This window comes from Notamacropus eugenii, chromosome 3 (genome assembly GCF_028372415.1).
Source record: "Notamacropus eugenii isolate mMacEug1 chromosome 3, mMacEug1.pri_v2, whole genome shotgun sequence".
NCBI classification, from domain to species: Eukaryota; Metazoa; Chordata; class Mammalia; order Diprotodontia; family Macropodidae; genus Notamacropus; species Notamacropus eugenii.
In genome coordinates this window covers 379,041,252-379,064,373 of record NC_092874.1, presented here as the reverse complement: position 1 = coordinate 379,064,373, position 23,122 = coordinate 379,041,252, and the positions used below count along the sequence as shown (strand labels likewise).

Here is a 23,122-nt window from a genome sequence, read left to right as displayed (position 1 = left end):
GCCTGTTCATATCCTTTGACCATTTATCAATTGGGGAATGACTTGTATGATTATACATTTGAGTCATTTCTCTATATATTCTAGAAATGAGGCCTTTATCCCCAAGCTTAGCTGTAAAAATTCTTTCCCAATTTACTACATCCCTCTGGATTTTGGTTGCATTGGGTTTGGTTGTGCAAAAACTTCTCAGTTTAATGTAATCAAAATTATCCATTTTGCATTTCATAATGCTTTCTATCTCTTCTTTAGTAAAAAATTCTTCCCTTCTCCATGAATCTGATAAATACACTATTCCTTGCTTCTCCAGTTTATTCATGGTATCAATCTTTATACCTAAATCATGTACCCATTTGGACTTTATTCTTGTGTGCGGTGTCAGGTATGGGTCTATGCCTAATTTCCGCCACACTGTTATCCAGTTTTCCCAGCAATTTTTGTCAAACAGTGAGTTCTTATCCCAGAAGCTGGGTCTCTGGTTTTTTTCTGACCCAGGTCTACTTTTAATTTCTATTTAACAAAATAGTTGCTAAAATTATATATTTTGTTTCAAAAAAAAAAGGAGGAGAAAGAAAAGTAGTTCAGCAAAACCAACCAACACATCAGCTGAGTCTGATAGTAGATAGATAGATAAATAGATAGATAGATAGATCTATACTATTCCATAGTCATGGTCCCTCTTCTCTGCAAAGAGGAGAGGAAGACACATTTTTCTCATCTCTTTTCAAGATCCAGCTTCTTGGGGTATAAAATAGTGATTCAAAAAAATTTTTGTCCTTTTGTATTTCACAAAGACTAATATTCAGACTGAAATGGCCACTTCTAAAATCCTCAATCAGAAATAATTGATGAGTGTGAGCAATAATTTTATGCTGTTGCTGGGGGGGAGTGTTTTAAAATAACCATGATATTTTCCATGTGGTTTCTTCTATTTCCTTTTCAGACTAGGTTAGGAAGTCCTATAGGTAAGGGTCAAGGTGGAAAAGAAGAAGGGGGTAAGTTAGATTGGAAGCTCTGAGAGGTGACGGATGATTGTATTTTTTACTTTGTATTCCCAGCATGGAGCACAGTGCCTGGGCCAGAGTAGAAGCTCCAGAAACTACCCCTCACACCTCAGCCTCTGGCCACAGTGAAGCATTATGAGCAGTTGAACAATTTAAGGTCCTAAAGCTTCAGCGATCCCACCCCTAAAAGCACTTAAGAGAAAAACAATAAAATAAAACCAATTTTTAAAAAAGTTCTTGCAGCAATGTCAGAGCCTCAGGGCATTTGTTCCTCAGGTGCTGGAGTACTGAGAGGTACCTAAGAGGAACAGTTACTGGGTCCTAGGGACCATCCTGAAGTTGTGAATGATGGATTGCCTTAACTGGTCTTGGAACCAAATACTATGACCTGAAGGGTTATTTTTTGGAGGCATTCGGGATTAAGTCTCTTGCCCAGGGTCATTAGAAGGTGTCTGAGGCTGGATTTGTACTCAGGTCCTCCTGATTACAGAGCCTATACTGTATCCACTGCACCACCTAGCTGCCCCCTGAAGGATTTATCTGGGAAAATCAGTCTGAGGCAGCCCAACTCATCAGGCCCTGGGGCTCCCGTAGATAAGAGGAATTTTTTGACTAGTTATGAATGACAACAGTGAAGCCAGAACCTTGCCCAAAAGCCCCTCTGACTGGGGCAGCAGAGCTGTTGGACACCCCACAGGCCTTTGAGTTTTGCATAAAGAGTAAATCAGTTAACAAGGCAGTGGCCCAAACTAAGCCATCCAGGTTATATCCAACCTGCCCACATTGAGGGCATCGGTGCCCCATTCTGGGAGAAGCATTTGGCACATTAAGAACTGTACATTGGGGAAGTAGAGCTTTCCTCAGTGATTAGCCAGCCTGTTGCCGTCTGTAGTCCAAAACAAAGCTTGAGTCCTGCTGTAGATGCCCACGCTCCATGAGAAATGAGAGGGAAATCAGGCTACGGAGTGAGTACTTAGAGGCTTTTGCCTCTTTAGAGTGAATAACTTAGAGGTTATCCCTAACCCTAACTCTGTTTGGGGTAGGTGACATGGTGTGGTGGTGGTAACCAGAGCCTGGGTGGTATATTCCCTTCTGTTTGCGAGTCCCTAAGAAGGGGTGGGAATGTATGAAATAAATTTGACTAATCTTCCCCAAATCTTTCTGAGTTCTCTACTATTTCTTATCTCCCTTTAGGTGAGATATTTGCAAATCATTCCACTTAATTTCTTGAGTCCATCTTTCCAATGCCCTCCCATCTTTTTTCTCTCTAAATAGTTTTTCTATTCTCCCTTTTCTCTGTCAAGATAGAATGAATGGATGGATGGATGGATGCATGCATGAAAATGCATTTATTAAGCATTTACTCTATACCAGGCAGTCAGTCAAGAAACATTTGCAAAATCCTGGGGATACAAGTTTAAAAAAAAGAGATGGTTCCTGTCTCAAGGAACTTGCATTCTAATAGGAGGAGAAAACACCCATGGTGTCCAGGAGAGTCACTTTTGGAAGGTTACTAGAGGCAGGGATGGATGAGGAGGCTGCACAGAGGGCAGTAGATTGATACATCTCTTCCAGGAGCAGTGGTAGAATTCATTTAATCATGGCAGAAAGAAGGGTTCTTGAAGGCAAGGTGTTTGGTGAGATTGTCAAAGATCAGAGAGAAAAGTGAAGCATGTCTGAGAGCCAGTTTGAAATAGTGGGTCAGGAAGGCAGTCCCCATTGAGGTTTCAGAGATAAAAGGCTTAAAACCTTCAGGGCATGGTCTCTGATCCAATGTGGCCATGCATATGCAGTTGGAGACATGCTGTTGAGAAGATGGCCAGGGAGGGCAGTGGATATCCTCTCTCTAAATGCAGGTGAAACGAATAAAGCATCAGCTCTGATGTGTAGATTGAAGGGTCAGAGTTTTCTATTTCAGACATCAGATGCAGAGACCTAGTTGCACTGGCCTCTTGGAATTGCAGGTGGGCAGGGGTGGAAAGGACCAGGCATTGATTGACTTGGGTGACACAGCCTAGCTCATGGGCTGAGTCTATGTATGACCTAATGTGACCTCATCCTAGCAACTATCAGAGGCCTTGTGTGTAATCCTATGTTCACGGAGCTATTTGTCATCTTTCTCCACCAAATGCCTGAGACATGAAAGGACACTGGATTTGAAGTCATAAGACCTGGGTTTGAAATCTGACTCCATTGCAAACCAAATTGTGCAGCTATGGATAAGTCACTTAATTGAGTCTTGTGAGATAATGCAAACTTTAAAGTATGAGAGAGATGCTGACTTTATTAAAAAGGAGATAACCCACCTCACAGGGCTACTAAGAAAGTGCTTTCAACCAAGCTAACTATGTACTTGGGATGTGCTTAGCATAGTGCATGGCACATAGTAGGTGTGTAATACGTATTTATTGACTTAATGAATGAATGACTAGTAGTGTTCCTGGTACTGTCACCTCTTTTTTTCTTTCTCCTCCTGGTGGGAAGGGGCCCCTCGGATCTGGGTTGATTTGCTTCATTACTGTAGCTATGCTGGAAGACATCACAGCTTCAGCCCTTTGACTCCTACCTTGAGAGGAGACAGAGACAAACACCCAATGGCTCTTCTCTCTTTGGAGGAAGAGGACTCAACTTTTCTTTAGCCTATAAAGAATTTGCCATGGTGGCTAGAGTAGGGAAGTTCTAGTCCTGACTCTGATGCTTAGGCAAATCACCTAAACGCTTTTGGCCTCAGTTTTGTCATAGGTGAAATGGGGATAATCATACCTGGAGCACACAGGGTAGCTGAGGAGCGCAAATTTGAATGGAGAATGTGTCGGTTATTGCTGAGTATGAATCCAGTCATTACCTGTGTACCATCTTGGTAAGAATGACAGCACCTTCTTGGGTGTCAGTTTCCTCATCTGTAACATGAAGAGATTAGACTAGATGGGCTCTACAGCCCCTTCCAGCTTTCCCTATCTGGAGGCGGTCCCAAAAGTCTAAGTGCAGTGCTAAACTGTTAAAGCTTAAGACCGCTCTCATAATAATCATTATTAATAACACTTATATAGTACTTACTATGTACCTCCCACTTTAAAAAATGTCATCTCAGTTGACTGTAATAACAGTCCTGCCGGGTAGGTGCTATTATTAGCTGCATTTTACAGTTGAAGAAACTGAGGCAGGCAGAGGTAAAGTGACTTGCCCAGAACTCCACAGCTAGTAAGAGACTGTCTTTTGCCTCTTTTTGTATCACCAACATTTAGTACAGTGCCTGGCACATTAATAAATATTGATTGATTGATTGAAGCCAGATTGAAACTTAGAGTAGCAACAGAAAGTCAGCCAGCTCGACAGGGAAAGAGAATTCGTGGTGAGGAGTATAGTAAAGTGTAAGAAGCCTGGAAGATCGACTGGAGCCCGATTTGGAAGGGTTTTAAGCGTCACAGGATTTGATTGGACCATACAGGAATGAGGGAGCCTCAGAGGCTTTCCTGGTGAAGGAGGGATATACTCAGGCCTGTCCTTTAGGGATGACAGTCAGGGATCTGGGTGGGGCATGGGTTGGAGAGGGAAGAGATTGGAGGCAGGAAGCAGTCTGGGCCGTGTGCCCCAGTGCCCTCCCTGCCTACTCACCTCCTCTTGAAATTCCTCACTTCCTTCAGAGTTCCACCCTTGTGCCACCTCCTCCAGCATGGCCTTTTGGGATCACCCTCAATTGCTAGTGCATCCCCCAAGTTACTTTGTATTTACTAATATTCCTGTGTTGTTTTCTACTTATAGTATGTAAACTCCTTGAGAGTTTTTTTCTTTTTCTTCATATTTCCAGCATCTGACAAAGCAGGCAAAGTTAATCCTTGTTGAATGAGTGAGTGAGTGAGTGATTGTTTCCTGATTGCTGGAGTTGCACTTCGCTCACTCACCTTGGTCCTAGGAAACTGGGCAGTAGAAGGGATTTAAATTCTGTAGCTGGGGACTAAGGATGAAAGCTTCTTTCCCTTAAAGTATTCTTTTTCTCTCTGGCTTCTTAATTGCCTTTTCCAGAGACTGATGGTTACAGCAGTGTCTGAGATTTAGGTTGCACTCCAGGCCTGCTGATGGCCCAAGGCTATGTATTGAACATTTACAGCTGGATGTCCCAGAGACATCTCACAGGTTTAGGAATAATTGGAACCCAACTCTCCTGACTCCCAGAGAGGGGACTGATCCATTTTTCTCCTGCCTCTGTCTGCCATTAGTGCGAATGAGCCTGGCTGGTGGTGAAGCCTCCAAGAGCCTTAGTTGCAGTGAGCTGTGGAAATGCAAAGGTCTGCAGTCTGTTGTTCAGTCATTTCAGTCCTGTCTGACTCTTCATAATCCCATTTGGGATTTTCTTGGCAAAGATACTCTGGAGTAATTTGCCATTTCCTTCTCCAGATCATATTACTAATGAGGAAACTGAGGCAAATGGGGTTAAGTGACTTGCCCGAGGTCACACAGCTAGTAAGTGTTTGAGGCTAGATTTGAATTCTGGTCCTCTTGAGTGCAGGGCTGGCACCTAGCTACCCCTTTTTTTCTGTGCCCTCCCTATCTACTCTACTGAGCCATCCCCTCAGGGGGCCTTGGCATCATATCTGGCAATGTTCTTGAAGAATAGGAACCTTCGAAACCACCTTCTTTATCATTTCCAACCTCTTTGCCTTTGCTCTCTGTTTCTGCCACCATTACCCATTGTCTGGCCCCTTTTCAGGTTCCTGGGGTATATTTAATCAATCCCTTCACACTCAGGCCATTAAGTGGTGAGTGACTAACTGAGCTAGAAGTAGGGAAGAGCAGCCTTCATCCAGGGAGGTTCAACCACACAATCTCTGAGATTTGTTGTAGGTAGGCTGCTGCTGGAGTGGGGCTTCTTTTCTGCCCCACATCTCTCTCTGTCTTTGTCTGTCTGTCTCTGTTTCTCTCTCTCTCTCTTTCTCTCTCTCTTTCTTTCTCTCTCTCTCTCTGTCTCTCTCTCTCTCTGTCTCTCTCTGTTTCTTTCTCTGTCTCTTTCTCTGTCTCTGTCTCTCTGTCTATCCACCCTCCCTCCCCTTTCCCAGCCAATATCAGAATTTCCCCCTGAATGACTGGACTCATCCTCTCCCCTTCTGCCCTATAAGGACTCTGCTGGCTGTGAGCAGGAGAGTCCTTGTGGTGACTTTTCAGCCAGCTCATGAAGAACTTGGTATCTTTGCATTTACAGACTATTAAAAGGCTTTTTACAAAGGAATGGCAAGTGCTGAAACCATCGCACCACAGTGGAGTCAATCCAGCATCTGTTGACATTATTGAAGCAATCCACAGCCCTGAAGTAAAACCATTAGCAGAACCATATCAGATCATCATCTGGAAAGGAACTGGGCAAGGGGATGCCAGCTCCCCTGAACCATCTCTGGCTGCCCCGGAGACATTGATCTGGGAGCTGGGGGTGTTCTTGATTAGAAAAATAGCATGGAGATCTGCAGTGAATGCCTCAGCCATGAAGTTTTTTTGTGGGTAGTTGGTAGCATCTTAAAAGCCAATACTGACTAACCTAGCACTCTGGGTAAAGCTCCTACTGGGAATCGCTCAGCTGCTGGAGTCCTCAGTGGTTCAGGATCTTCCTGGGACAAGCAGGACTGCTATCCAGTTGAATTGGGCAGCCTTCTGTAATCATGGTTAAGAACTGGCAGTTTCATAGTAAGTGCCTCCTTTCCTCTGCATTGTGAGCAGTCCCTCACAAATATCAATACTTCATCTCCATTTCACAGCCTGGCCTCAACATACCTTTCTTGCTTATTTCATATAACTTTTCTTCCTGTATGCTATGTTTATTGTTAAGTCGTTTTAGTCATGTGCTACTCCTTCTGGCCCCACTTGGGGTTTTCTTGGCAAAGATATTAGAGGGGTTTGCCATTTTCTTCTCTAGCTTATTTTACAGATGAGGAAACTGATGCAAATAGGGTGAAGTGACTTGCCCAGGGTCATACAGCTAGTAAATGTCTGAGACTGGACTGAACTCAGGAAGTTGAGTCTTTCTGACTTCAGGCCAAGTGCTCACTGCCTGAATACTATGATCTGCCCAGAATGGCTTTCTTACTGTTCTTCATATGAGACACTCTAATCTCCTACCTCCAGACTATTGTACTAGCTATTCCCAGTGCCTGAAATGTAACCGCTGTTCATATCCATCTCTTAGAAGCTTTAATTTCTTTCACTCCCAGTAAGAGAGCTCCTTCATCCTGAATTGTCTGACATATGTTCTCCTATGCATACTTTCTCTGATTTCTGGGTTGTTTTTTTCCTATTGATTTGGATAGATGGATTCCTTTGCGTTTGTGATGATGGTGATGACGACGATACAACAATTTCCTTCAAGGCTTAACTCAAGCAGTACCATCTACACAAACCCTTTCCTGATTTTCCCCTCTCACCTCCACCAGCTGCTACAGCCTTTCCCATAAAATCACCTTGTATCTGTTTTTATCTGTTTGTAAGTTGTCTCTCCTGATAAGAGTGTTTGCTCCTGAAAGGCAGAGATTTTGTCTTTGTATCCCTAGAGCCTGACACAGAGTGGACGCTTGATAAATGCAAGATTAATTGATCAGTATCAAGCAGCCAGCCCCTAGAAAGGGAAGATTGGGAATAGGAAGCTGGTGAACCAAGATCCTGGGAGAAAGGAGAAGAGAGAAGTAGCACTCTTTCTAATTAAATTTTACTGCCTTTGTCTGGAGCTACTAGAAGAAATTTCATTGAAGTGAGTTTGGAAAAAAAAAGTAATTGGAAAGAAAGTAGACTATTTAACACACCGGTTCTCTCCCCTATCCCCTAGTGACATAGCGGAGGTAGCTGACATTGTGCATTGGCTAGGAAGGAGAGAGAGAGAGAGAGAGGTGGGGCAGAAAAGAAGCTGTATTTCAGCTCAAAGATTCTGTGGCTGAATCTCCCTAGTGACAGCTGTAAAAACCTGGCTCCCCCCAATATGGAAGGGATAACTATATGCATATAAGAAGAACAGAGAGCAGAAGTGCATGGTCACAGATGCGATAAGGTGGCACAGTGGTAGGAGGGTATAAAATGAGGGAGTTGGGTTCAGTGGCTTCTCATGTCCCTTCCAGCCTGAAATCTGTGATCCTTTGATCCTAAGTGCAGGGTTGAAAGAACCTAGCAGAATCTTCCTATATTTTAGTGGCGAATGAGGAGAACAGAAAGCTCTCTGTGGCATTTTCATTGGACAGTTTATCTTGCAAAGAGATCCCGGTTTAGTTCCTTAACAAAGATAATGGGTGAAAGATGGACCCTCCAGGTTACAGACTGGATGCATCCCATGAGAACAGATGTGGCCAGATGTGATGCTGAAGATACAGAAGACTGGTCCATTTATCTGGATGAAATGGAAACATGGAGTATGATGCTCATTTCTCATAAAGTAGGAGAAAAAAGCAAGCAGATGGAATGAAAGGGCTTCTTGTACTCCTTCTCGTCTGTCCTCTGCCCACACACCTACTGCCAGTCTCTCATTGAGTCCCTTGACTTCATACACAATGTAAATGGGAACCTTCATTCAAACCATTGACCTCCCCCTCTTCTTTTAAAGTCTTTTTTTCCCCATTTTTCTTAAGCAACAATCATTTCACGATTTGATTTCTCATCCAGTGAACTCTTCCCTGTAATAAAGAAAGACGGTTATACCAAGCAACCAACAAAATGACTCTCTCTGACAGGGTATGTGGCATTCTGCACCTGCTGCCCCCCACCTCTTGACTGAGAGGAGACCAAGCTTTTTCTCTTCTCTGGGCCCAAGATGCTTTTCTTGCTTCATCGTTTTTCTAGACTTCCTTTTCATTCTCTCTAACTTATGCCCTAAAGCGTCTATTCTATATAAACACCAGTTTACAGTTTACAAAGTTATATGCATGTGCATTGAATTTTTAACTTCTCTCTTTGAATATATTATGCCTTTTTCTGTAACATTAGACTTTGCCTTATACTGGCAACAGGCCACAGTGTCCCATTTCATATTTTTGTTTATCCACTATTCTCTCTTGCTTCCCTGCTTCTAGAAAACAGGAATCTTTGCTGGACCAGAAATGATTAAAAGCAATTCCAAGTTCACTTGGTTTTAAAGAGAAGTGGGGGTGGGGAGAGGGCAGAGGATATAGGGAGAGGGTGGAGAGAGAAGACAGCAACCACTTTGGAGGAGGGGAAATATAAAAAGTGGAAAGGGATTTCTAGCATCTGGAAACAGAGTCAGCCCCACTTCAGAGAAAGTCGTGGACATTTCAGCTAGACCTTAGAAACAGTAATATCTTGCCTACCTAGAATGATTAGAGTTTGGGGGTGGCAAGATGAATTTAAATTTAGCCAAGGGAAGTTTGAATACCTTTCGTTTGTTTCAACCTTCATTGAGAATGTCTTATTTCTAAAATACACCGCTATGCTTTCCTGCCTTAGTAATTAGAGTATGTGGAACACCATTGATTTTTTTTTTTAATGGGCCATGGGGTAGGATCTTGGATTGCCTTAAGACCATCATCATGGAGAGCATTACAAACAAGATGTATGGGGAGTTTTTTGAACTTAAGTATGTATCTGTTGAAAATTTATTAAGCACTATATGCAAGCCCTGTTGCCAGATGCTGGAGGGGCAACAGATCATGCAGTCCCTGCCTTCTCGAGTCTATGTGTGTTCTCTTAGATTCCCTCTCTTGCCTTTGTACACTTGATGGCCCCTATACCTAGAATGTTCTCCCTTCCTTACCTCGGCCTCTTGGAGTCCCTCCATTCAAAGCTTAATCTCAAGTGTCCCCTGCCCCTTTAGCAATTATTCCCCTCCCGTTACTTTGTCTATATTTTGCATTATATTATTTGTATATGTATTGTGTCTCCTTGGTAAAATATAAGCCCCTTGAGGGGAGGGAGTGCTTTGGTTTCCTCTCTCCTGCACTCAGCACTGGACCTAGTGGTTGTTGAATTTAACTGAAGAGGTAAAAATTGTTAGGGTTGCATGTATTCTGACCCTAAGATATCACCAGAAGTTACTTTTTTGAAATTGATGTCAGTTCATTTTTCTTATAATCTGTAATTTTCCTGCAAAGCTGTGTTATTCACTCTCTTCTCCCTCCCCCACATTGTCACACACACACGTGTATGCACACACACATGCACGCACACAGACACACATGCGCACGCACGTGCACACACACTGAGAGAGACAGAGAGAGATTACAGTTTTCCAATAAGTTAAGCGTTCTGATTAGTTAGGTTTCATTGAGGTTTGACTATATATAATGAGGAATTGCTTGTTACTAACAGTGTTTCCATATACCGAGATCTTCCATTACTCAGCAGTAAGTTGTGCTGTTCGGAGCCACCCTGATTGTTTTCTGTGGGCTGTGGCTTGTATTTGGGCCTCAAGGGCCCAGGCAGAACCAGTTCATAGAGGCAGCAGGTGGCCCAGTGCTGAGAATGCTGGGCCTAGAGTCAGAAAGGCCGGAGTTCAAATCTATCCTCAGACTCATACTAGCTTTCTCATCTGTAAAATGGGAGTGATAACAGCACCTCCCTCCCAAGGCCAGGTGTGAAGATCAAATTCGCAAATCTATATAAATGCTAGCCAAAGGACTAAGGCTCCACTCCAGTAACTTTGCCAAGAAAACCTCCACTGTAAAATGGAGATAATGACACCACCTGCCTTGGTGGTTGCGAAGATCAAATGAGATCATATTTTTAAAATTGCCTAGCACAGGGCCTGGCACATAGTAGGTGCTATATAAATGCTTAGTCCTCTTTATCTGGAGTTTTATCTGGAAATGGTCATGATATTTTTTTAAGTTAGAAAAATGTACTGTTTTTAAAAATATCATAGCCATTTCCAGATATAACTGAGCTACCACCCCCATCCGTGAAGGTTTCCTTGTAACAAAAACCAAAACTGACTCGTGACTGCATTTGATGAGTTGTATACATTGTCCTGTTCCCATATTCCCCCACCTCTTAATCAAGAAGAAGATATATTTCCTTACGTGTTTTCTGAGACCCACACCAGTCCTTACAAGTACTTACAGTATAGTTTCCTTTTAGCATGTAACAGTTATTTCTGCTCTAGCGAGAGTCCCCATCCTCACTCTGTTTACTACCTATGTGATCCTGGCTCTCTGAACCTCAGTTTCCTCATCTAAAAAACGACAGTATTGTGGGATATTCCGTCTAGTTCTAAATCAACGAACCTATTATGATCAACCCTGAGTGTCAACTGGGTCTCCAGTGGTGGACCAGACCACCCAACAATTCCCTTCTTTTGTTTTTAAAGTTAGGACATTTATTAAGTGCTTATGGTGTGCCAGGAACTGTACTAAGGATTTGGGATTCAGATACAAACAATTGTGAGAGAGCCCTGTTCTGAAGGAGCTTATGTTCTGATTGGAGGGGATGGATGTGGTAAGATAATACATAAAGAAGTGGGAGGGGATGAGGAATGGTCCTATAAAGGACCAGTGAGGATTCTGGGAAGAAGCTAGACATAAGTGATGTAGAGCATGGCTTTACCTAAAATGGCGGTGCTGAGGAGAGAGTCACAGTGAAGAAAGGAGGGTCTCAGGGTGGCAATGTGGAAGAGCAAGAAGAGGAGGACTCTGTAACAAATGGGGACTCTATGGGGAAGGAGGGGTGGATTTATTGATACTGGGAAATAGCATGCATCACATTTCGAAGGGAAATCAGGGTGTAAGGCAAATAAGAATCAAAGTTTAAAAACACCCATCTTTGAACCACTACTTCCCAACAGTAGATCTGCCCTAAACATTTTGGTCTGTCCCACTTTGTCATTGCTTGGAGACTCACGGTCAGTGTGGGAAAGGGGCTAAGTGAGCGGTAAGATAGGTTCAAAATATCTCTGAGACAACAGGTAGGGTGGGAAGTAGCCCAAAACTGCCTCCATTATCGGCTGAGACGTAAACAGAGGCAGCCAGGTGGTGCAGTGGATAGAGCACCAGCCTGGAGGATAAAATGAGCAAATATTGGCAAAGTACTTTGCCAACTTTAAGGTGCTATGTGAAATGCCAGCTATCGTCATAATTCACGTTCTTGTCCGTTAGCAATAATGTTAAGTGTGTTCAATAAAATCATGCTTCATTGTTAATATTGTTGGGTGCTGATGATGTATCTTCCATTTTGTTTTGTTTTCTCTCCCCTCGGATTCCAAGGCTGCCCTGGACTTTGTAGTGGAGGAGGACCTGAAAGCCCACCTGACCTGCTGGTACATTCAGAAGTATGTCAAGGAAAACCCATTGCCCCAGTACCTGGAACGTTTGCAGCCTTAGTCCCATCCCCGACAGAGCCTGGGACGCCTGCTTCTTCAGCTCCCTCTCTCTTTCTTTGTCTCACCAGCACACTCTGTTCCTGACTGTTCAGTGCGGCCTTTGCTTCCGTATGGTCTCAGGAAACATCTTCCCCGCCAGGGAACAGACTCAGAATTATTTTTCTAAGGATGCTTGAACACCTCATAGGGACGCTGCCCCTCCTCATGCTGTGGGGACCAACTGTGGCTGCCATGGGGTTTTCTCCCATGTCCCTCCTTTTACCCGTCTCATCTCTGCCACATCCCCACGAAGGGTCGTGGAAACTAGGGAGAGGTAGCATTCCTGTTTGGATCTTACTGCCTCCTTGGTCCTACCCAGGGAGGCACCTGGAGAAAATATTTGGGGCAGTTCTTTGGTTTGTTGGATTTTTTTCCCCTCCCATCCTTCATCGGCTCCTGAGCTTTACTTAAGGACCATCACTCCCTCCCTTTTTAGGGCTGCAAGCAAAATGTTTGTCAACCACTGGATTTTTACCAGGGCAAGGGAGGGCAAGTTTAACCCTCCTCCCTCTACTTTCCCTTTGTTGCTACAAAGGGAAACAGGGCAGAAGATGGGAGGGGTAGGAAAAGGAGTCAGAGAGGGAGAGACAGTGCTCTTCCTTCCCATCCCTCAGGAATAAAGGCCACCAGCTGTCAAGGGAATATACCAGGAATGGATTCGTCAAAGCAGGTTCTAGCCCGCATCTTGTCTGAGTGGGAGGAGAACATGGCTATCTTACTGGCTTACAGCAATGAGCCACAAGAATCAGGTGCATGCCTGCCTCCCTGCCTGTAATAATCAAAGACCCCAGGCTCCACATGATACTGCTGTGGTTTGATGAGCTCAAGACTGACATGGGGGAAATCGAGGTGGAGCTAAGAGGGTACAAGGAGAAGAGGAAGGGAATTTATCTGTGACCGTCTTTAGAGCCAACTTGGCCCTCTAGGAGTGATGCACTTCTCCCAGTCTTTTGGGTGGGGGTTTTCCCCAGTCAGGGGGCAGGAAGTTAACTTGACTGTCTTCAGATGGAAGGACAATTCTTGGTCCACTCTTCCATGTTCATTTGAGTCCCCATCTTTTTTTTTTTTTTATCTCCCTTTGAATATGGTGGCTTGAATCTAGGAGCAATAAGCATTATTAGTGATTGAGGGTCCCTCTCCATTGGCCTTGGTGCGCCAAATCCCAGATGCCACCCTCACACACCCCTTCCCCCCACACCCCTTCACACTTCCTTCTCTAGCCATCTCAGAGGCCAAAGGTGGGTGAAGTACAAGAGGTCATTTCTCTTTTCAGGATGATGCACAGAGCCTGTTTGATTAAAAAAAAAGATTGTGTCAGCTGAAGTTTAAGACTCTCTATCCTGCATTATCAACCAAACATGCACATAAGTGCACACCTGTGTAAGCAGGTTGGGTAGATGCTTCAGAAGAACATCCCTTGTATGTTCCTACTATGGGTTCTTACAAGGGTCCTACTATGGTGGCCATGGAATTCTCTGCATGGAGACAATTTCTATTCAGTTGATCTTGGTGCCAGCTCCTCTTTGTCTACCTTCCTTCTCTCCAGTCCTAAAATATGTCATGCTCCCTGCCCTTTCCCCTGTTAAAAGTGCAGCTGCTGAGCAGTTGTCATCCAGCTGTGTGCTACAACCCCATCCAAGCTAGCCTGGCAGCAGACTGTTGGTATCACACATCCTGGGCCTAAGCAATCAGTTCTTGCTGAGAGACCAAGCTCAGCATCTTTGTGACCTCTGTCTTCCACAAAGCATTATTTTGCCTGCTTAAAAGATGGGCTTTGGGGTGGGACTTCATGCTGATGGCTTGGAAGTAGTTTGAGTGGAGATGGGAGAAGTGTCAGAGTCTTGGCATCTTAGCCCCCGTTGCTAGAATCTCACTCCCAAAGGACATTTTCTTTGTGTCTTGAGACATCAATAATCTCTGTTAATGGACAGAGCTGAGTTTCTGTCTGTCCCTCTACAACCCAGGTGGGTTCTTTATTTAAACAGTGTTTCTGGTCAGAAAGGAATAGCCAACTCATTCCATTCCCCATCCCTAGTCACCTAGTGCACTCATGCAGAGATCAAATCTTCTCATTTTAAACTCTTCCTCCTCTCACACGTCTTTCATTCACTGGCTCAGTATTATGTCTTTGCCTTTCTCCTGGTCTTTGGCAGAAGAGGCAGCTACCTTAGAAGAAACACTGACAAGGATGGGGTGGGGGAATGGTGCTTATCTGAGAGATCCTCTCTCCATGCAGTGTCCTCTGGGGATTGTTCATGAGCATCTCCCAGAGGAAGGACCTTGGGGGCTTTGAGCCCTAGCTAAGTGACTTCCTTATTCTTCCTCTGACAGAGATCAGACTCTTGATTCCCCAAGATGAAGGGGATGATGGGCCTGAAATATTCTGTAGTACTGGGTGAGAAGCTCACCAGTATTAAATGCTATCAAATTGAGACTTCCTGTGGGTGTTGCATTGGCAAGTGTGCAAGGAAAGCAACCTGGTGCCCAGTGGGCCAAGGCTGGCCTCTGTGTGTGTATATATTAGTGGTTGGTGGGAGCTTTATTGCCCTAATCTGGAGTGCTGGGAAGTGGGGGGAGGGGAGGGGGGGAGCACAAGGCAGAAGAGGCCAGGGGAAGGATGCTTGGTGATTTTTGTTTTAACAAGCCTTCCACCCTTGCTGTGCCAGGACTTAGGTCAGAAGAGTTGGTGCTGGGGTGGGGTGGAGGGAATGCACAGACCCGGCCTCAGGTTTCAGCACTAATGCTTCCTTTGTTTGGTCTCTGTTTAGATGAAAAGGCAGGCTTGCAGAGTCATATTTTCCGTTGCCGAGGTCCTGCCTTCACTAGTCTGGCACTTCAGGGCTACCTCCCTCTCAACTCTCAACCCTGTGCTCCTGGTCTTCCATACAGAAACCGCCCCCTGCCTCTATTCTCCAGGGCCCCTGAAAGGAGACACCGGGACATTGGTCCTGGAGCTCATCAGAGGCTCCATGCTCAGTGCTGATGGGCTGGTGATGTAAACTGAGGTTTCCCCAAAGTAGAAGCATCATGCTGCAGCTGGTTGTGATGGACACCTTTGCAGGCCTTGTGGCAAGGGTACCATACTCCTAACTAACTGCTGCCCCCCCTTACATACCTTTCTAGAAGAAATCCTCCCAAGACATGTTCTCCTTGTCTCCAGCCTTCCAGGAGGTTGCCAACAATGAGGCCACAGTGACACCCTATGCCTTTCTTACCCAGTTCTGCCCTCCACATACCTCTGCAGGTCATGACATGTCACTGCCTTTCATGGGACAGACTGGGTACCACCAGTGGGGTGTCCTTCCAGCAGGATAGGTTAGAGCCAGTCAGGGAAAACAGGAAAGCCCCTGGAATTTTAAGCTGTGTTTAAATGCTTTGAGTTTATCAGGGAGGAAAGAGAGTGGTGTGGATAAGGACTGACCGATTGAAAATGGAGTTGGATGCTGGGATACCTTCCTTTCCCTCCCTGTGCAAACACATACACAAATACACACAGTTTAAAGAAATGGTGCTTTCCAGGCTCAGCATCGAAGGGAGTGTCAGGTTCACTTCCTCCGATCAAGCCGATGCCTTGGGGGTCAGAAAGATTAAGTAGGAAGCCGATTCCCCAGGAATCTCCCTGGCAGGGAGACCTAGGGTGAAAGGATGGTCAAGCAGGTACTAGTGGACCCCCCTCTTCCCTAAAACATCCTCCCTGAGCCCCGTCCCCACCCCATCCCCTCTAGTCTCGTCTTTTGTAATGATCGGCAGCATCATGAAAACCATTCTTTCTCCCCGTGACAAATCAAAGGGAGTCAGGAGGAGGTTATGGACTGGCATGGAATGTTGGTGTATACTATTTGCAGGGCCTTGCCCTGAGCATCCGCTCCATCTACAGGTTGGTCAGGAGTCCCAGGACAGATGTGACCTGTTGACATGGCATGACCAAGGGACCGGTAATAAGGTTGGCCATGAATCCTTGGCATTTAATCCACGTTCTTTGATAACTTGAACCTAAGCTGACAGCCCTGTGTGTTAACAGTGACTCTGTGCTTTTAAAATACATATATATAAACAATTAAAAAAACAAAAACCCTTAGTACTTGAATAGATACAGGGGCACCTTGTCTTCTGCCCATGAGGACTAAGTCCTGAGGCACTCTGGTCCCCAACCTGCAGGATGTTGAAGGGCACCGTCAAGATTTTCTTCATAGATGGCTTTTTCCTTGAAGCCTTCAGCTTTCCTACTGGCCAAGTTCAAGGAGGGCCCCCTACCTTAAAGCCACCATGGCATATATTCCTGGCATCTGCCCAGCACTGCTATGGCTATCTCATGCCAAGAGAGCCTAAAACGGGAGTGCCCAAACCTGAGCGCTGCCACCTTTCAAGGAGGGGATCCTTCCCAAATTTAGCTCTTAAGAGTTGCAGCTGATTTTGCAAATGTCTGCAGGCTGACATACTAACAGTCGGGTAAATTCCAACAAATTTCTCAAAACACCAAAGGGAGAGCTGGGGAGAAAAGACTGAACTGTCTGTCTGATCACCCCTGAGCCTAGAGGTCCTCTCTTCCCTTGGAGAGACCTTCCATACCAACTCACTCCCTTCTGGGGTGTGGCTTTCCTTTTAACTGGTGTGGCCACCTTGAAGGGAAAAGGAGGGGGAAAAAAAGCTGCCCACTTCTGCTGCCACTCATCCACTCATCTCTGTGGCTACTGGGTCGTGTTTATTAGGAGTATTTTCCCAAGGATTATTCTCCCTTCCTCAAATAAAATCATCTCTAATAAATGTGTAGCCGCAAACCTCCAGTCACCTTGTACTGGCAAAATCCAAATTGAGTTGATAAAACCTCCATACTTTAAATGTCTTCTGGGTTTGTCCCCTTTCCTTCCAGCCTCCTACCATGCATTCTAATAAGCAGTTAGCCTTTGACCACTGGCAGGTTTTAATACACTTTGACAAGTGCACAATTTTTTTTTAAAGTACCACTTTGAAGAGATAATTCTAAATGCAGACAGTTGAATCTGCTGCAGGGAGGGGCTCTTTTACTGCCCCACCCCTCTCCCTCCTCCGTTGGGAAGTCTAGAAGCATACGTACTATTTGCTGAACACAAGGAGTAGATGAAGACCCTGGGGGTATCTCACCAGGGACCACTTCCCTTGCCCTCCCCTCAGTGGTTATCACCAGGCCTCAGGATTGTCCTCTGGGAGAAGTGAACTGCTTCCTGGATCCAAGGCTGGAATATCAGAGCAAGGGCTCCCTGGACCCCAGTTTGTCTCACCTTCTAGGAGCAGTCACTTCATTCTCCCCAAACCAGTGAGAATAGAATGATGCTTCCGTCCAGACAGAAGCTCCAGTTCCCCCTTGCCTCGTTGGCCTCCAGAAAGGGATGAGCCACTTCGAGGCACTGAATCTTTCTTGACATATGACTTTTTTGCTTAAATCTGCCTCACCTTTCAGGGCCAGAGTCCAGCACCCACTCCTCTAAGCACAGAAATTTCCAAAAGGAGAGGCTGGTTCCTATCAAAAGGGCATCCAAACACACACCTGAGGATCTTCCTGTCTGAGCCCCTTCCCCATTTTACATTTAGGTCAACAGATAGAAGGGGAAAGTGGGGAAAGAAAGGTTTTGTAGGCAAGAAATACGCACAAATGGGATACAGGGACCTCCTCAGGCTTTTCTCCTTGCTGCCCCTGGACCACTTCCTTCCCCTTCCTCCACTTGGAAGCCCAAAGTAGGTGAACCTACCTCACCTCACAAACCCTAGTAATTACTAATGCTGGAAATCCTCACCACCCCTGCTCCTTGGGGCTGCCCCTTGGGGCCCTGCCTAAAGCTTGCAAATCTCTGGTGCTGAATTCTTCTCTGCCTTTGCCACTTGTCCCTAAGGAGTTCTGTACAGGGACTCTTTAGGAGACTTAAGGAGTCCTGGGGGGGAAAGGGGGGAGGATTGGAGCTGAGCTCCCCAAATACTTGTAAACATTTTTTATCAGTCTTAGGTTGAAGGTCAGGTAAGGTCAGACTCCCTTGTAGGTCAAGGATCAAAGCTGACTCAGCTCAGAATGAGATGAAAGGGGAAAATTATAGGGGGGAAAACAAGAGTTATCCCCCTAAAGTTTTTTTCCAAGTCAAACTCACTTGAAATTTTCTTTTTTTTCAGTGTCTCGACCTGGTGTATTTCCCTTTGTGCCCTGGTTTCTTTTGTTCTTTTTAATTAAATGGTCAATCATGTGCCTTTCCTACTCAGGACCTGTGACCCATGACCTTTTGGCTACGATTGGTCTTTTGCCCTCCCCTTTTGTCATTATTAAAAGTGATGAGCGTTATTGCATGGAATACAGTTTAATAAAAAGGTGTGTTTTAATTGTCTGCAGTTCTGGTGATGACTTCCAGAAAAATACTTTTCATCCATTGATGCCAGAAGGTCCCTTGGGGATGAAAGACTCATTTATCCTTAATATGAGCTCAGAATCAAGGGGTCTGTAACGTCCTTAGGATGCAAACTTCTTCTACCTGGGTAGATGGGCACCTGTCTACAATTGGCATTCTTAAAGAGTTGTTTGAGGCACAGTTAAGTTGAATGAATAAAATGTAAAAATTTATTTAGTGCTGACCCATATGCAAAACTGGTACCAAGTACCTTGATACAAATAGAAAAGCTGAGACATTTTCCTTGCCCTCTAATGACTGACGACACTGGTATAGGAGGTCTCACCTCATGCCTGGATTATTACAATAGCCTGGTTAATATGTTTGCCACAAGTCTCTCCCCACTCCAGCCTATGCTCTATTTAGCTGTCAAAATGATCTTCCTAAAGCGTAGGTCTGACCAGGTCACACACATCTCCCTCCCACCCCTACATCCATTCAATAAACTGTAGAGACTTCCTATGGCTCCCAAGATTAAATATAAAATCTGTTTGAATTTTAAAACTCTTTCTAACCTGACTCCACCCCAAACCTGCATCTCCAGTCTTCTTAAACCCTACTGTCCTCTAAGATTGAGTGACTCTGGCCTCCTTGTCTACTGAGGCATTCTCACTGGCTCTTCTCCATACTTGGAATGTCCTCCCTCCTCATCTCTGCTTCCTGGCTTTCTTCAAGTCCCAGCTAAGATCCCATCTTCTACCGGTAGATCCTTCTTAATTCTAAGGCCTTCCCCCTGTTGATTATTCCCAGTTTATCCTGTACATAGCTGGTTTCCACTTTAGCGTACTGTCTCCTCCATTAGATTGTAAACTCAAAGGCAGAGACTGTGTTTTGTTTTACGTTGTATTTCCTTAGCTTAGAGTAGAGCCTGGTACACAGTAGACATCTAATAAATGTTTACTGACTGGCTGCTAAAAGACCTAAATTACAAATAGAATAGTAAGACAATTCTTCTCAAGGAGCTCACTTTCTCATGGAGGAGACAGCACCTAGGGAAGGTTTCATCTGTCAGTCAGATGGAAAAGTCCCATGGATCTCAGGGTGCAGCAGCAATGCAGATCTTAATGTCTCTTCAAGTCATTTACACTGAGAAAATTATTTCTAGTATTGAGACGGTTGGCAATGCCAAGGACTTTGGTGGTGAGAACTTTCTTTTTCAGGACTTTGGCAGTTAGATGCTAAAGAGGTAGGGGCCTTGACCCCCTGTAGCGGTTGACAAGTTGTATAAATGACTAGTTCATTTGTGAAACCAGTGAGTGCCAAAAGTGAACCCAGTTCTTTCCAACTCCTTCTTTTATGCCAGCCAGTTTAGGACCCCAAAATCTGTTTTATGCCTATTTTCTATTGTTTTCCATTTTTAACAGTCAGAGCTAGGTTCCCTTGGGGGAAAATAAGAGCCAAAAGTGTCAAGAAAGAGACAAAGATTGTTGCCATTTACGTGCCGTATTTGGTGTGTACTGATCCCTCCATAGACCTTTCCCTACTTTAGCTTTCTCCTCTACCATTGGACATAAGAAGCCCTTGGACCTCAAGAATTTCTCGTCTTTGTAAGAATTTTTGGCCCTCACAAACCTGGTTCCTGGACCTTAGCTCTCTCCCATCTGTGTATGAACATTAAAATGCCTGAAACGACTATCCCATTTCACCAATAGATGCCGCTATCTAGTGCTTCTGTACTGGATCTTCAAAAATCCCTCACTTGGAGGCTTCTGGTTCTATCAGATGGAACTGGTGAATTTATTAATCCTGAAATGATGGGGAAAAATATGTAAAAGGAAGAGGATTTAAAGGACAAACCCATGTAGGTATAATAGTAATTTGGATTCTTCACTGTGCCAGGGCCCTTGGGAGAAAGTACAAAGAGTATTGTTTGGACTCAGTCAGTTCCCTATCAGTGAAGTACACTCACTGCCAGCCCTGTTTCTCCACAGGCATCCCATGTTCTTTGTTTTTTCTCTTAAAGACCAAATCACTCTGGTCTTAGACCAAGCCCCACTTGGTCACTGTTTGAGCCCTGATTGGCTCAGAATGACTGTAAATAACAATTGTTTCTGTTTTGGCCAGAAATTCTGAGGGGCTTCCCCTCCCAAATCTATTTTTTTAAGAGGCCATTCTTTGCCTCATTTTTTATTTAGCCTTAATCACTGGATGGCCGCTGCCTCAGTCAAACTGAGACCTCTTAAAGACCTTAGCTTGAAAAGTCCAAGGTCTCCCACTGCATCCTGGGCCATCTCCAGTCATCCTGATCTATATCTGTTCCCTGGACCCAGATGGCTCCACTTGCATGTCATGGTATCACCTCCCTGAAGTCATGGTCCTCTTCCAGAAGGAAGGACAAACAGTAACAATGTTCTCTGCCTCAATCCCTCCAAGCTGGGTGGAGATGGCTGATTTCTGCATTGAGATGCTGGCTCTTAAACTCTTACCCAAAGGATATTACACATATACACTGTAAGTGCAGTTTCAAACTTTAATAGGGAGGGTGGAACTCTCCATTATTTCTAATTTGTTTCTTTATACAGGGTATCCCAAAAGTCTTAGTACAGTTTAAACTTAATAAGCTCAAAGCTTTGGGGACACCTTATATGATTACACTTTTCCATTCTAGATGACAAGTGGCTTGAGAAAGCAAGCAGGTGATATTTTCACAACCCCACCCACATGACAGGAGACAAAGGGAGGCATTGAGACTGTACTAAAGTACGTTCTAATCTGATAGAAGCACGTTTATAATTAAGAAACAGATTTTCCATAGAATTTAAAGTGCACTCTCAAGTTGTGCTCATGATGAGCAAAATGCTGCCCCTTTAAGGAGTTTGGAAATGTGACAGACAACATCTTGGGGAATCTCCCTCCCCCAAGTCTGATCACAACCACTAAACAAGTGGTAAGGAGTTACCTGAGGCACCTAAAGGTTTAAGTGACCATCCCAAGGTCAGGTAGCTATTACCATCTGCAGTGGGATATAAACCCAGATCTTCCTGGGTCCCAGCCTCAAACTATCCACTGTACTCTGCTATATCCAAAACAATTTCAAGTGAAGGGATGGAAACTTTAAGGCTTCATATTAAGATCAGTGTTTCTGAAAATTCTACTCTGTGAATTTGACTTTCTAGCAGTTATGGCTATCTAACAATGGAAGGAAAAACTATTTTGCAAAGTAGCATGTTTTGCAAAGCAGTTAAGTGAGGTAGTAGATAGTATGCCAGGAGGAGAGTCAGAAAGGTTCATCTTTCTGAGTTCAAATCTGACCTCAGACATATATCTGTGAACCTGAGCAAGTTACTAAACCCTGTTTGCCTCAGTTTTCTCATCTGTAAAATGAGCTGGAGAAGTAAATGGCAAACCAGTCCAGTATCTTTGCCAAGAAAACCCCAAATGGGGTCACGAAGAGTCTGGCGTGACTAAAAAATAACTGAGAGTTCCTCTCCCTGAAAGTCATTGCCTCAGAGGCTGAACTGGCTAGTTGATCTCTAAGAACCTTTATGAGATTCTATGAAAGAAGGGAAAGAAGAACCAGATAAGATAAAAATTGGAGCAGCTTTTATGTAGTTTGTAAAGATCCATTCCCTGGTTGAGACAGACCTATTACAGGATTCTAGGCATTCAACCAACTGTTCACTGTTATTGGAAAATATGGCACTGATATTACAAATAGCTGACAGAAGGGAATTGACTAAGGTCTTTATCGTTGCTCAGTCATGTCCATTTGGGGTTTTCTTTGCAAAGATACTTGGAGTAATTTTCCATTTCCTCCTACAGCTCACTTTACAGATGAGGAAACTGAGTTAACAGGGCTAAGTGACTTACCTAGGGTCACACAGCTAATAAGTGTCTAAGGCTGGATTACAACTAAAGAAGATAAGTCTTCCACACTCTAGGCGTAGCGCTCTGTGCACTGCGCCAGCTGGCTGCCCAATATTGTTCAGTCATTTCAGTGATTCAGATCTAAACAATGGAAATTAGAAGGTGTGGGTCAATATGGAATCTAGAAAAAGGCGATTAGGGGAGTAAACATTTTTCAGTTTTTTTACTTTGCTACCTACCAGCCATTGTTTAAGAGACAGAATGGTCTGATTGTAGATAAGTCCTGACTAGACCTATGATTTCATGCATATAGGGAATTTCCAGTGTGGAAACTACCCCCCCCCCCTCCAATAATATAGATTGGCAATCCATGTGTTGCCATGATCTTGGAGAGTTGCTGGAGCAATTACAAGTTATGACTTATCCATAGTATATATCAAAGGCAAGACTTTAACAACCAAGTCCTTCTGGCTCCAAGGCCTATTGCTCCATCAACATGCCCATCCAATTTCTAAGTCTATTTCTTATGAACTTGGTTAGAGTGAACCTTCCCTTATAAAAACAAGCAAAGCTTA

General features: G+C 44.4%; 1 protein-coding gene across 2 annotated transcripts in view; it reads left to right on the top strand.

Moving 5' to 3' along the window:
- Window positions 1–13,656, top strand: part of NATD1 (N-acetyltransferase domain containing 1) — a 57,730-nt gene extending 44,074 nt beyond the window's left edge. Inside the window, exon 3 of one of the 2 annotated variants that reach the window (XM_072597616.1) lies at window positions 12,179–13,656. In XM_072597616.1, the coding sequence (XP_072453717.1) occupies window positions 12,179–12,295 (117 nt within the window). In that variant the 3' untranslated portion in view covers window positions 12,296–13,656. Of the gene's footprint in view, window positions 1–6,198 lie in introns of both variants that reach the window. The other variant, XM_072597615.1, reaches the window with a different exon arrangement.
- Window positions 13,657–23,122: the final 9,466 nt, after the last annotated feature.